The sequence below is a fragment of the Erpetoichthys calabaricus genome, chromosome 7 (genome assembly GCF_900747795.2).
Source record: "Erpetoichthys calabaricus chromosome 7, fErpCal1.3, whole genome shotgun sequence".
Taxonomy (NCBI): Eukaryota; Metazoa; Chordata; class Cladistia; order Polypteriformes; family Polypteridae; genus Erpetoichthys; species Erpetoichthys calabaricus.
The window spans coordinates 18,225,436-18,240,556 of record NC_041400.2 but is presented as its reverse complement, the minus strand read 5'-3'; the positions used below and the strand labels follow the sequence as shown (position 1 = coordinate 18,240,556).

The 15,121-nt window shown below is 37.0% G+C and overlaps 1 protein-coding gene across 3 annotated transcripts in view; it reads left to right on the top strand.

Moving 5' to 3' along the window:
* The first annotated feature begins 461 nt into the window (after positions 1-461).
* Positions 462-15,121, top strand: part of tmem192 (transmembrane protein 192) — a 59,414-nt gene continuing 44,754 nt past the window's right edge. The window contains exons 1-2 of one of the 3 annotated variants that reach the window (XM_028805004.2): positions 462-646; positions 9,442-9,591. In XM_028805004.2, the coding sequence (XP_028660837.1) occupies positions 590-646; positions 9,442-9,591 (207 nt within the window). In that variant the 5' untranslated portion in view covers positions 462-589. Of the gene's footprint in view, positions 647-674; positions 936-9,441; positions 9,592-15,121 lie in introns of those variants that run through there. The other 2 variants (XM_051929840.1, XM_051929839.1) reach the window with 2 other exon arrangements.

Sequence of the window (15,121 nt, the reverse complement as noted above, 5' to 3'; positions counted from 1 at the left end):
TACGTCTTAATTTTGCGTTATACTATAGCACTAGCAGAAAGTATGATTTGATTAATAAATATAAGTTCAAGAACAAGCACCGTTGCCAAGACTGCGGTAAAAGTACAAGAAAAGAAATTGAACCACTGTTCTACAGGACGGGTGCAATGCATATTCACGTACATATGCACTAAAAGAACGTTTTCGATTGAAACGTATTACCTGTGATTTTGCTTTAATTCTGTCACTCATCTTTTGATAAATTATTCTCCACTTTAGCTATAAATAAAGCACTTTTCCGTTGTAAGTTCTTATCTTTCTCAGCTCTGTGGTTGACGATGACGACAAAGGAGGAAAGTGCCTCTCACCACGGGTGGGCGGGGTCTTAGAGCGCGTTATCCTATTATCCGTCTGCTGGTTGTCAATCATCAGAAACCATCCAATCACATTAAGTAGGAGAAGGGCGGCTAGAACAAAGCCTTCGCGGGAGCGCGCTCGCGACTGACAGAGCAAGAAAAAGAGAGAGAGATCGAAGGAAGTGCGACTAGAGAATGATTGGCGGTTTAGTATCCGATGGATTCAGTGGTTTCCCTTCTTCCTTCCTTGTGAAATGAGTCGGCAGGAGCGCAACACAGGAATGGCTGCTCGAGGAGCGACAGCAGGGATTGTATGTATTGGCTTTCATTGTGAAAATTTGTTGTCGTTTCTTGAGCATACGCTGTAGCGAGTGTCAGCTGACAGCGCCATGTGACAGTGCTCCGTGGGGGATAGTAGTGTGAGTGTAAGACATCTTTTGCGGAATTTGCTGCAGGTGTTAAGTAAAAAAGAAAGGCTATTGGTTAGACTCGAAGTGCTTAAGTTTACAACGCTGATCATTTTTAAGAACGGTTGTGATTACCGTTGAAAACTGACACACTGATAAGAAGACCAACTAGGTCACAGTGTCATCACGTGTGGTATGAGGATGCTTTTTTATTTTTAGGAGATGGCTGTGGGACGCTTTAGATAGATAGATAGATAGATAGATAGATAGATACTTTATTAATCCCAATGGGAAATTCACAAGGTAATTCAGGCTGGTAATTCAGTAGCTGTTCGGCAGTTTTTTATTTGAATTATAATAATATTTGGCTTTCATAAACGCGGTTGGACTTCAAACCGAGGTCAAGTTAACTTTTGTTATGCGTTTGGTGCTTGCTCCGTGTCGTAAGTCTGCTGTTTGTCCAAACGTACATTGAACGTGTATTATGATTAAATACTGTATACCCTACATTGACATTACTCGCGACTCGGTGGTCCAACGACCCTTCCTACGATGCATCGAAAAACTCCATTCCCGAATCGCACCAAGATTTAGCAGGAATGGTAATGGATGGCACGAACCTGTGAAAGGGGGCATTACAAACATAGAAAAGTGGCGAGTTGTCGTTGACCTGTGGTCAGACTTCATCAGAGGCCGAGGAACCATAAAACATTGTACCGTCTGCTCATGCGTGTGCAGGGGGTGAGAAAGATAGTACTCCCCCGTTATGATGTTGTTTTTCTAAAAAAAAAAAATTTTAGTGTGGGTTCTGGAAATTCTTGATTCTGGCATGTGTCCACTCAAAGTGGGAAAGGAGCAAGAGGGGGTGTGATTACGTCAGACTTCGCATTAGTAGGCGGGCCACTTTGAAATAGTACGGATGGGGGACAGGAAAGAGGGGAAGGGGATTGGGTGGCAGCCAAAGTTGTTATAGTTTTGCCTTTTTATATTAGTTTTTATTTCACAAAGACATGTAGTTAGGATATAGCGGGTTGGATAATGGATTGATGGATTTCTATTCTATTTTTATATCTATTAGTTTTAGTAATTATGGCATGAAGCTCCTATGGAGTTTAGTTTTGTGTCAAAATCAGACAGAACTGTACACTTAACAGATTTGGATACAAGTTTAATGTTAGTGGAAGCGTACTACACTACATGGTTTACTATCTGGTTTTGTTTTTGTCTGATAAAAACAAGCATAATCAGAACTAGATAATGAATATGAACAATTTTACACAATTTTATAATTTTTAAAATATTTTCTTATGAAAATCACTGGTGCCTAGGAAGAACAGGGCTCTTAGACTTGAATCAGTGTACAGACCCCACTTAGCTGTATTGAGGGAAACAAAGAAAAACAAGCATGTAGTGTCAAGGGTATGGGCAATATCAGGTATTTTGAGTTGTGAATATGAAGTAAAGATAAAGTAATAAATATATAATAAATACAAAAACCCATTAGTGTTTAGTTTTTCATCACTTGGCAGACTCTCTTCACCTACATATCTTTGTTTGTATCGCTTCATTGTTAAGCAATGTTTTTAAAGCAAAAGTGTTTGGTCAGCAACAATATGGCTAATTTTGTATGATGACCTAGTCAGTCTCTCGATCAGTGCCGTTTTATTTTTAAAAATCGGGAGTGGACTTTCTTGTATAGTCAGATATGGGGATGGATATTTGAGGAGTAAACCATAAGACAATGATTATATTTTTATATTATGTACATTAAGGAACCATCAACAACAAATCAAATCAAATTAATAATATATTGAACAATTATTATAAAAGTAAAGTTGAATAAATTGGACATTGCAGCTGCGTGAATAATAATAAAAAAAAAAAATCGAGTATGTGTTTGGTAAAGTACCACTTTTGGGTGATGGATCTGGCTCAAAAGTTAATACAGATCTACAATTGTGGTGTACCAACCCCATGCCGAATTTCATCTCTCTAGTTGTGTTTTTGAGTTGTCGTGTTTACACACACAGACACACACCCATGCACACACACACACACACACACACACAACTCCAAAAAACGGTATTCTTGGACTCAAGGAGGTCTATAACCTCAAGATTCATCAAAATATAAAAGGTTGAATGTCTTCATGATTACTATACTTTCTCTGTACTTCGTATATAAGAAAGTAAAAACGATTTCTCCTGAGCAGTGGCAGGTGAATTGCTGTCCACAAAAAGCAGTCACCTGAGAAATAAACTGAAACGTTACTCACTCGTGATTTTTCTGTCCATATGGTAAACGTTTTGTTGACCACCACATTCTGATTTCAGCCATTTGAATTACATCTTGATATACAACAAGTGCAAAGAAAGGCGGCACGTAAATCGCTTTCTATTTCACATGCTTTACGCACCCGCATTCAACTTGCTCTGTCACCGCAAATGCTGTGTGAACAGCCGCCCTCCGTCACCAGCCGCTGTTCACCTGATGAATATGTGCGGGCGGCTCGTGGTGGATTACTTTCTGTTTTAGAGTTAAAACTTACAAGGGTTAAAGACTAATGGCAAGAATATTCATTCAAAAACGAAAACTAAAAATATTTTAGTAAATTATTATTTTATTTCAGTTAGTCTTTCCAGCTACTTTAATAGTTTCGTTTAGTTTTAGTTTTCATTTCAGTTTTGTTAATTATTTTATTTCAGTTTATGAAGTATGTTTTTTTTAATAATAGTTTCAGTTTTGATTTTAGTTTTCGTTGACTATAATAACCTTGGTGGGAGCAGAGTCTCCCAGCAGGAGGTCTAAGTGACAGAATGGAGTGCAGCAAGTGAAGCTGAGCACCAACATGCTTAGCCTCAGGCAGATAACCTGTTCATAAGTGCATGTGGTATGGCTAAAATTGTATTCTCTCATGAATTACCCTAAAGCTGCCCTCATATCATTCAGGTTGCAGATCAGTAGCTCCAGTTAATAGCTACATTTATATAGGACTGTTTTAAAGAAATATGAAATAACATTTGGAGTTATATTTATTTAAAAACAGCCTGAGATAATTTACGGACAATCATTAAAATTGGAGTTTTTTTTTTTCTTTTCTTTAAAGAATGTCAACCTTGACGAGGCTGCCGTGATCCACCAATTGTTGTATGGCGACCTTCAGTTTGAAAATCCCAGGACACAACATTGCTTGTCTAGTTTGTGGACCCCAAGCTTTCTTATGTGAGCTCACATCACTGTACTAAAAAGAGTCCGACTTGAATGGGTCATTACAAAAGGAACACGTAGCATATTGGTCAGTCGCAGAAGACTTGCAATGGAGTGGTTCTGTCAGGTAGTGCTGCTGGGATGTTGTATAAAAAGGCAAAAAATAATATGAAGACTTGCTTTTACACAAGATCATAGGCTTGGTATGGATTATGCTTGAGTCAGTGGTGTCACAGATCAAGTTATGTTTTAATGTTTATGGGTTGGTCTTCCACAAAGCCACAAAAGTGACCCCCACCCGTTTTTCTTGGTGACATTCTGGTATACTGTCTGAATTATGTTGGATTTACTGATCTTTGTGTATATACATTTTAACCTTACAAGGCACATATACAATGTCTTCAATATTCAGATCTCTTCACTTTTTACATGTTGTAGTGTTTCAGCCCTACACTAAAAAAATTAAATTCATCAAGCAACACTCAATACCATATAATAACAAAGCGAAAGCAAGATTTTAGAAACTTTTGCAAATTAGCATCAAGTCGAGATTTGAAGATCCCTAAAGTTTTACTTTCTACCACAGTGGTCTCCAACTCCGGTCCTGGAGGGCCACATTGGCTGCAGGTTTTCATTCTAACTCTTCTTAATTAGTAACCTGTTTTTGCTGCAAATTAACTTAATTTTAATTAATTGTAATTGACTTGTTTTTAAGATTTGTTCCTCTGAATTGCTTCATTTCTTTCCTTAAATGGCACCCAAACAGAAATGAAATGTGAAGTGAGGGAGCCAACAGAAGACCAACTAAATCAGGGCCTCAAACTCCAACCAGTTGTTTAATTAGGCGATGATTCTTGTTGTTAATTAAACCCGTTCTTTAATTCCATGGCTTGTTGCTGCTCTCATTGGGCAATAGCAGACATTTCCGAAATTGTGATTTTTCCCTTTTCTAAGAGCACTCTTGTTTTGTAGACCTGAGCAGACCTTCAGAAATACGTCCGTCATCAGTGCCATCAGTATGTTTTGCAACAATAATGTTGTGAAGGTCTTGAGAGAGCTCTTTGGTTTTACCCATCATGAGTTGCTTCTTGTGTGACACCTTGGGAATGAGGAACCCTTTTATAGGCCATCGATTAGGACTAAACCATCTGATATTCATTTGCTCTGATAGGCGGCCATCAGGATTGCTTTCTAAATGCTGACAGATCTCGGCTGCTTTCTCGGCTTTCCATGCCTTTTTGCACCTCCTTTTCTTCATGTGTTCAATACTTTTTCCCTGTGTCATTCCACTTTATTACACATAACTTAATTTATGGACTTATTTCTTTTGATTTCTTTGTATGTGTGGATTACTTGTTTGTTACCGATATCTGGTGTAAATTTCATGTCAGTAGCCCTATTAGAATATATTTACTGAGAAAAATGTTGACTCATTCAATACTTTTTTTTCCCTGTTGTATCTGTCACAGTGCATGCTGACACAGCACACTTTTTTAAATCATCAGGGTTATATTACAAAAATTGGGAATTAAATGTAGAACAGTAGAAGGCATGTTGGTCTGTTGTTGTGGCTTTAAAGTGGAACTTGAAACCACAATGTCAAAAGTTCATTTCCATTTCTGTCACACTGTGTGAGTGCCCCGGATTTGTTAAATAATCTGCCTTGTGCAGTAATTGAAAAATGCTGCAGTATCTTCCATGTAATAATGTTTTGTGTCTTTGACGTATTTCTTGCTATTAAACTTGGTGCTTTGTAAAGAAGTGTGATTCATTAACTGCTTAATTACCATTCATTCATTCTTCAGTACCCTTCCAGTCCTAATACTAGATGTCCAGGCGAGCCAAAACCCATTCTGGCAGCAATAGACACAAGACTGAAGCATCCTTACATCCCAGGCGTTTTATGTATTTTTCTGTGAAGATAGGATTGTACGGACACACTCAGAAATCAGTCATTTGAGCCTGTAAAGTTTCACACTGGCAGTGGAGAGCAGACATGCTGAAAGCTTGAATATTTTTGCTGTGCTTCTGTAGCCTCTCATCATAGTGAAGGTACAGTTTAACAGGGATCTAACATGCATATTACAGTGCATGGGTGAAATATTTTTCTAAAAACCCAATTCACAGAGTTGAGTGAATTAGCAGCCACAGTATTTTGTACTGTACCAAGAACACATGCAACCATTTTTCTTGTAAGTCTCCAACTTTGCACTGTTGCAGTTAGCTTACCGGCAAGACTTTCAGTCAGATGTCTGGCTGGAAAGTTGTATCTGTGGTACCCCCCCGATTTCGTCAGATAGGTTTTATTAATGTAGTGGCACGTTTTTGTGATTTTCGGAATTCTCAGTTATTAGAGTAGTCCTCCAGTCAGGTGTGAGTGCATGCTTAAACTTAAATAACAAACATGCCTCAAATGAAGTCATTATCAAGTGCTGCAGTAGAGTAATGTAGTAAAGTTTCCCAGTACAAGTTTAAATTACTTGTTTGAACGACAAAGTTATTAACATTAAACTTTCAAAATAAGTTCAATTAAAAGTGGTTAAGCATTACTATCACGACTGCAGATGAAAGTGCCTGTCTTAAGTTTTGCAGTTTTACTGTAGACAGTTCTTAATTACTAGAGACACAGAAAGAATTTGCGAGTGTGATGTGTCTGTCCGTCTGTCTGAATAAAACAACTCGGCCCCACAGGGCCAATATTGTTGAATTGTGGCACGCTCATTCTTCAAGGAAATTTGTTGAGGCTGTTCAATTTGCTTTGGGATATCTCAAGTAGATTGCGCTGCACAACATTTTGGAATGACGAAATATCCCTTTGGAAAGCATTTGTGAGTTTGCAATCTCGCATGTCTTAACACATAGAAGAGTTCTGTGAGACTTCAGCTGTGGATTAGCGTACTATTTCAGTTTTACTATGAGAGTGGTTATATCAACTTGTATAATTTGAACATTTTCCTCTTGTACTTGTCTGACCTCAGCTTGGATCCAGAACAAGTTAGTCAAAACTCGGAGAGATGGTGACGTTCAAGTTGCTTGTATAGAAACGCACACACACGATAAAGTCTTCTTTCCACTCAGGTGGCGCAGTGGTAGTTCTGCAGCCTCTCAGTAAGGATATCATGGGTTCGTGTCCCGGGTCCTCCCTGCGTGGAGAGCGCTTTCAGTAGGGAGAAAAGCAGTCTATGAATGTAAAGAATTATTATTATTATCTGGAAATGAATGAAAGAGAAGATAAATTCTGTATGCCATCTGTCTAGAAGTATAGACTGAAATAACATGTCCTCGGTATTTACATCACAGTATAAACGACTGCACCTCACAGCTGCATTATCTGCACATTATTATTGTAAAGAATGGACATTATCAACCTGCAAATAAACAATGTTTGAACTAATAAATTACACAAGAAGTGCAGTTCCTCTAAGTGATATAACGATAGCATGGGGTCAGGAAAGGAACCGCAGTTTATGTATCGGCTGAAGAATAGGAACTTATTTTAGGTGCTTTTCTTCTTTCATGTAGTAATATTGATTGTGATCTTATTTTAATTTTTTTTTGTTGATTTCACATTTTTGTTTACCAGTAGGTGGCAAGGTGTCCATGGAAGTTAATAGATGTTTTCAGCACTTCACAACATAGCAAAGTCGAATGTTATTTTCTCACTGTGATAATATTTCACACTGCCACCTGGTGAAATCCTCCAGATTTACATAAAGTACGTGCGCAAGTATAAACAGTACAGCACTTATGTAGCAGTAGCGTCCACAGGCCTAACTCAGCATAGTCTAAAAGCAGATATCCAGACTGACAGATATTGTCTTCAAAAATTTTATGTATATATTACTTCAAAAGAATAACAAAATATACCCATATTTTCCTTAATGTTATCAAAATATAGAAGTACCAAAAAACTTTAATAAGTGAATGGATTCAGTATGCAACTACATCCCATAATATTGTTCAATATTTATTCTAAAATCTGTTTTGTGTTTAATTCATAACAGCATCATACAATATCTTCTAACTAGGTCACTTTATACTTCCGTCAAAATTGAGCCAGAGATTTTCCACTTTTATACATAACTAGCTGTCTTCCATGGCTCTGCCCACGTAGTAGTAAAACAGGACAAACTTTAAAAATCAATCAAAAAATGTAATAATTTGTATTGAGAAGAATTTATAGTGATAGGTTTCGTATCCGAGGGCATCTTGATATACAATATTTTTAGTTTTGCTACCAGGGGAGAGAATGTAGCTGTGATCTCTTTGCGAAAAATGTAAAAAGTTAGCACGGTATCTCTGGCCAAGCGGAAGGGTATGTACACTCCAATGTCGATCGTTGGCACTGTATCTGATCGTGTTCAGCTCTGATGGGTGAGCGTTCCCCCCCCCCCCCCTGCATAGGTAGAAGACCATGTGGACAGGATAAATCTGCAAATGACCAGGTACCCTCTAAAGCACACATAGCTGTGATCTCTCTCTCTCAAAAACGTCAAACGTTACTCTTTAACAATCTCTATAGATGATAATGTTTTCTGAAAAAACAGGTGTTGCTTGCTAATCAGAGAAATAGCAAATAAATCTGTGCCACAACCGAACTATAATGCTTAGCACAATGAGAGAAGTCGCAAAATCAACCAGAATGTTCAAGCAAAGTATAGAAAAAAAACCTGATCTAAAGTTGTTAAGTACTGTATATTCACGTATAAGTCGAAAAATCGATCATAAACTCAAACCCAGACTATAAAAATGCGATACTTTAATTTTTTTTTTTTTAACATATTCTTGCCTACTCCAACTTGCATCAGTTTCTCAAGACACATCGAATTTTGTTGCAGCAGCGCAGTTAACAATTTCTTTTGCTACTTCAACGACGTTTAATTTAAAACCAGCTTCATATTTTCTTCTGATCGAACGATCTGTCAAAGATAAGGGATGCTCTTACAATAAAGGTGTATGAGGGTGTGAGATACAAAAAACACAAATCAGTGCAAGTGTTGCTTCGGAATAGTTTGGGTATTACCGTGTGGTCACATAGGCACAATAGAGAGAGAGAGCGGTAAGGAGCACATGCTGATATTTCTTCGTACACTTAAGAACTGTGAATTGATAATGGACTATGTTTTTTTTTTTTTTTTTTGCACTTCAAGTTTTGAAATATTTGATAACATTTAATATTACCTTATTCTTCATCAAGATCTGTATTTGTAGTATTTTATATGTGTGTCTCTCACTCACCCTGGGTTATGTCCTCTGGTTAGACCACTGTGAGGTATGTGGTGGTTTTGAGATACCATCAGCACCTAACAGCTAATGTGCGGTGAGTCTACTGGAGCAGTAATGGCTGCTGCTGCATCATCCAGGTGGATGCTGCACATTAGTGGTGGTTGAAGTGGCTCATATATTGTCCATGTAAAAGCACATTGAGTAGCTAGGGAAACGCTATATAAATGTAATTGATTAAAATTACTGAAATTTTATTTTTCCTTCAGACACCCTCCATGGAAATAACACAAAGTTTGGAAGAAGATCCCCTTATTGATGGTCCTATTGTTCCAAATGATCTTCTAGATTCTGCAATCCGACCCCAGTTTAAATCTTTGCACACATCATGGATTGCGATTCTTCTGTTACTTTTACATGTGAGTTTCTCTTTTTTCTTCAATTTTAAGTATAAAAGCAATGTCCTCTTCCTGTCAGACTTGCACGTTGTAGTACAGCATTTCCATGTGTTTAGGATTTGCTTTCTTTATCAAAGTTAATATCCAGAAGGCTTCCGAGTCTGTTCATTGTAAACCTGGGTATGCACTCTTAAGGAGGTAAAGACCCACGGGTTCCGAAGATTCCAAATTTGGTTATTGTCTAGTGCTCAGTGCTAATGGGATAGCATCTGACTGCTGTTACCCTGAACTGGATTAGCTGGGACTGAGGTGTCTCACTCTCATGTTTTATCAAGAATGTTTAAGCTTTGAATAGAAGACTTGCAGTCAATGATGTGGAAGAATTTCACATCATTTGTGAATAAATACAACAATGGGTGGATGAACCTAATCAATCAGTCAATGAAATACTAGAAATGAGATTGATTGACTAATTTAATAATTAAAATTATAAACACTTTGTTGTATAATACAGTTTTTAGGCATTTTGTAGGTAGTCTTTTACCTTAAAACAAGTATTCTGTTTTTCCATGTTTTCTACTGTTATTTTAAAAATACATATGTGTTATAATACTGTTTATTTCTACAGTTTATGTTTTGGTTACCTGTCCTGGATTTTCAGATCTTTCCAGTATTAGTTGGTTTATTTTCATGTGGCTGTGCCATTCTGAGCTGTTGTGTGAATGCACATTTATTACACTATGGTGTTATTTACTAAATTCTTTGCCTTCATTTGAACATCACTGTTAAAATGGTCAGTGGTCTGATAAGAGCTTTAAAAAAATCATAGGCATAGCAGCAAGGTCCAGAACAGAGACTGAGTACCACTATTTTACAGCTTTCACACCATGAAGAATTTCTTCAAAAATTCAACAATTTACTTTTAGTGCCTTCACCAAGTTGATGTTTTTTGCATTTGTGTGTGTGTGTGTGTGTGTGTGTGTATAATATATATAGTGAACCCTCGTTTATCACAGTTAATCCGTTCCAGACTCTTACCACGATAAATTAATTTTTCGCGAAGTAGGATTCTTTATTTATAAATCAAATCTTTTCGCAGTTACAGTATAGAAAACCTGTTTACAACCTTCTAAATATGTTTTTTAATATTATTGGAGCCCTCTAGACATGAAATAACACCATTTAGTCACCATTACACTCGTATTACCTAGTATATTAGAGAAAATAAGACATATTCAACGTTACAAATATATTATTATTATTGTACTGTACATTTAATTACACACACACACAATTCTTACACACAACCACTAACCTATGAAGGCACGAGCTCAGTAGGAGAGTCTTCAGATGGTGCAGTATCTTCAGCAGGTGCGTCGTTGTCTTCTTCCGCTGAAGGAGTACTAGGAGTAGGCAGTGGGTGTCTGGGTTCGCGGCTGAAGAACATCTTGATAGGCAGTTGCTGGCGCTGTCTTTTCATATGCGTAAGGAGGCTTTTGTAGGGTATTGCCATCTTTGATTATATCCAAGAGTTTCACCTTCTCCTGGATGGTAAGCATCTTCCTCCGGCGCTTAGTTTCATTGTCAGAAGGCAGCACATTTAGGAGCCATCGTGGGGCATAGAGAAAAGTTCTCAGAAAACGCATGCGTAGTGACGTAAGCGTGTATGGGAAATTGCGATAGAGTGAAGCTGCGAAAGGCAAAGCGTGATACAGCGAGGGATCACTGTGTGTGTATATATATATATATATATAATATAATATAATATAATATAATAATAATGTATGTATGTATGTCTATGTATATATATATATATGTCTATGTATATGTATTCATATATACAGTCATACGTAAAAGTTTGGGAACCACTCTTAATTCTTTGGATTTTTCTTTATCATTGGCTGAGCTTTCAAAGTAGCAACTTCCTTTTAATATATGACATGCCTTATGGAAACAGTAATATTTCAGCAGTGATGTTAAGTTTATTGGATTAACAGAAAATATGCAATATGCATCATAACAAAATTAGACAGGTGCATAAATGTGGGCACCCCAACAGAGATATGACATCAATACTTAGTTGAGCCTCCTTTTTCAAATACATATAACAGCCTCTAGACGCCTCCAATAACCTTTGAGGAGTGTCTGGATTCTGGATGGGGGTATTTCTGATGATTCTTCCATACAAAATCTCTCCAGTTCAGTTTAATTTGATGGCTGCTGAGCATGGACAGCCTGCTTCAAATCATCCCATAAATTTTCGATGATATTCAAGTCAGGGGACTGTGACGGCCATTCCAGAACATTGTACTTCTTCCTCTGCATTAATGCCTTTGTACATTTCGAACTGTGTCTTGTTGGAATATCCAACCCCTGCGTAACGTAAACTTTGTGACTGATGCTTGAACATTATCCTGAAGAATTTGTTGATACAAATTTTGATGTTGATTTGTTGAATTCATCCGACCCTCGACTTTAACAAGGGCCTCAGTCCCTGAACTAGCCACACAACCCCACAGCATGATGGAACCTCCACCAGGTTTGACAGTAGGTACCAGGTGTTTTTCTTGGAATGTGGTGTTCTTCCTCCGCCATGCAAAGCGGTTTTTGTTCTGACCAAATAACTAAATTTTTGTCTCATCAGTCCAAAGCACTTTTTTCCAAAATGAATCTGGCTTGTCTAAATGAGCATTTGCATACAACAAGCGATTGTGTTTGTGGCGTGAGTGCAGAAAGGGCTTCTTTCTCATCACCCTGCCATACAGATGTTCTTTGTGCAAATTACGCTGAATTGTAGAACGATGTACAGATACACCATCTGCAGCAAGATGTTCCGAGATAATGAGAGTCTTCTGAATACACCACACGTATGAAGTGTAATTGGTAACTTCAAATTAAATAAATATAAATAGGAGAAGACATGTCCATGTCATATGCCTGAGATGAGTTTGCAGATTATTAATACACTTTGTTAAGACATTTTGATAGTGGCCAATTATGTATTGTTCAGTTACTACTGGTATTATAAAAGTAAGTTGCAGCTTCTTCGTTAGTCTGTGACTCACTTTGCATTTTAGTATGCACAATATTTTGATGCAGTTCAAGTAGATCAGTCAATAAAGGAACAAAAAGCAGGTGTCAGGAAATGACATCAATTCCCAGGGTAGCAAGAAAGAGAGAAATAGCTAAATATAATTTTTTTTTTTTTTTTTTTTTTTTTTTACATGACAGAGATTTCAGCTCCTCTTTCATTTCATATACATACATTCGGTACGCGTTTTGGAATTTATAAATGCTGCATTGATGACGAATGTTTATTTTCCTTATGTGTATAAACTATTTTGTGCACTTGTTTTTATTTAAAGGCAAGTTTCTTCACAGTGGCACTGCTGTCTTTTTAGCTTGATCATGCTTATTAAATAAACATAAGAAAACCCACAGCCCCTCTCCTTGCATTTATTAGACGTGACATTAGATTACAAGTGTAAATTAACTCTAGCAAGACATTTAAAAATTTACCAGTCTTGATAACCGTGATCTGTTTTAACCTGCATCATTTACCAACAGACCTGATTTGGCATCCAGTACAAGTGGTATTAGTGTTCAGTTTGTTCCTTTCCACCAAGGCTATCATATTGATATCTTACTTTAATTTTCATTGTATTCAAATGTTTAGAAAATTTTGAAAATGAGAAATTGAAGTCTCACATCTCTCCACCGAGCTTCACGTTTCTCCTTTTGCACAACAGCATTGGATCTGACATTACAGGATTCTTTTGCCCACCATCGTGGCTCAAAACTGATTTTGTCCATCACATCCAGTAACAGTCTATTCTTGCTTTTGGTTTTACAAATTTAGTTTTGTCATTAAAAGTGGGATTTTTTTTATTCAATTATTAGGGGCAGTCATTTTCATTTAAAATTTTGGCCGCTCAGTGATGTGAGCTCTGTTGTAGTTTGGCACCGCTCTTCTTGCCACTTCGAAGACCCACTGGAGTGGCAAGGGGGTATATTTTCAGTTTTCCAGCTGACAGAGTAGGATGTCAGTGACTGTCAACTTTTGTTGGAGAAGCCCAACACTGTGACCTCAAGTAAGGACTGTTCAGGGCAGGGGTCGCCAAGTCCGGTCCTGGAGGACCACCGTGGCTGCAGGTTTTCATTCTAACCCCTTTTTTTTTTTTAATGAGTGCCCTGTTTGTGCTGCTAATTAACTTCTTGTGAATTCATTTTAATTGAATTAATTTTTTAAGATTTGCTCCTCTGAATTGCTTCATTTCTTTATTTAAATGGCACCCAAGCAGAAATGAAATGTGAGGTGAGTAAGCCAACAGAAGACCAACTACGTCAGGGCCTCAAATCCAACCAATTTCACTCCAACCAGCTGGTTAATGAGGTGCCAATTCTTGTTGTTAATTAAACTTGTTCTTTAATTCCATGACTTGTTGCTGCTCTCGTGGTGCAATAGCAGACATTTCCGAAATTGTTGATTTTCTCTTTCTGAGAGCGCTATTAAAATGATTTGGGGACCTGAGAGGACTGACATCCCCAAGACCTTCATCTTTCTTTATTTTCAGATATTGTATGACGGACACTAATTGTTTTGACTCATTTTATATCTCATTATTGTTTGGCTGCTAATTAAGGAAAAAGAAACAATTAAGGGGTCTGAGTCTTCAAGAGCATATCAATTAAAATTGGTTCAAAAGCAGTTGATTAGTAGCAAAAACAGGTCACTCATTAAGAAAAGGGTTAGAATGAAAACCTGCAGCCATGGTGGTCCTCCAGGACCGAAGCTGGCTACACCTGGTTCATAGTATACATTGTTGCTTGGAAAACACATCTGAATTCTCCAGTCCAGTTGTGAAGCACACAACCACAATAGTCATTATTTTGTATTAGAAAAACACTGAAGTAGTTTAACATTAGAGAACCTTATCTGGAAATTACAAACTGAAGTCTTTTAGGTCAACCCTTGTGTTGGTTATTTTTCATTTTTTAAGGAAATATAATGAGGAAATACAATTATTTGTATGCATGCAAAGCATAAATTGGCCTCGTAAAATGAACTGTAATGAAGCTCCATGGCTAAAAATGTGTTCACTACTAAATTTAGGTGGTGATACGGTGCATAACGTGACTTAATTAAAATACAAATTTTATTGGGGTTGAAAGATAAACTGTTCATGTTTTACTTTTTTAATAACAGTGACATAACCTAGAAAATGTGTGATGGTTTAAAATAAATACTTGAAGACAGCATGTTGATGGTATCGTCTATATCACATTCAAGTATATATTTTTTTAAAACCACACTCAAATATATTTGAGTAAATATAGAAAGAACTTTATTAGATAGAAATTTACTTGTCCCCAGGTGGAACTTAGCTTTGTACAGAAGCTCTTTAAATAAATAAATCCATAAATAGACAGTTAAATAATATATATATATATATATATATATATATATATATATATATATATATATATATATACACACTATGGTTTGAGTACACACCAAAATGACTGAAAAGAAAGAAAACTTCTGCCTTGT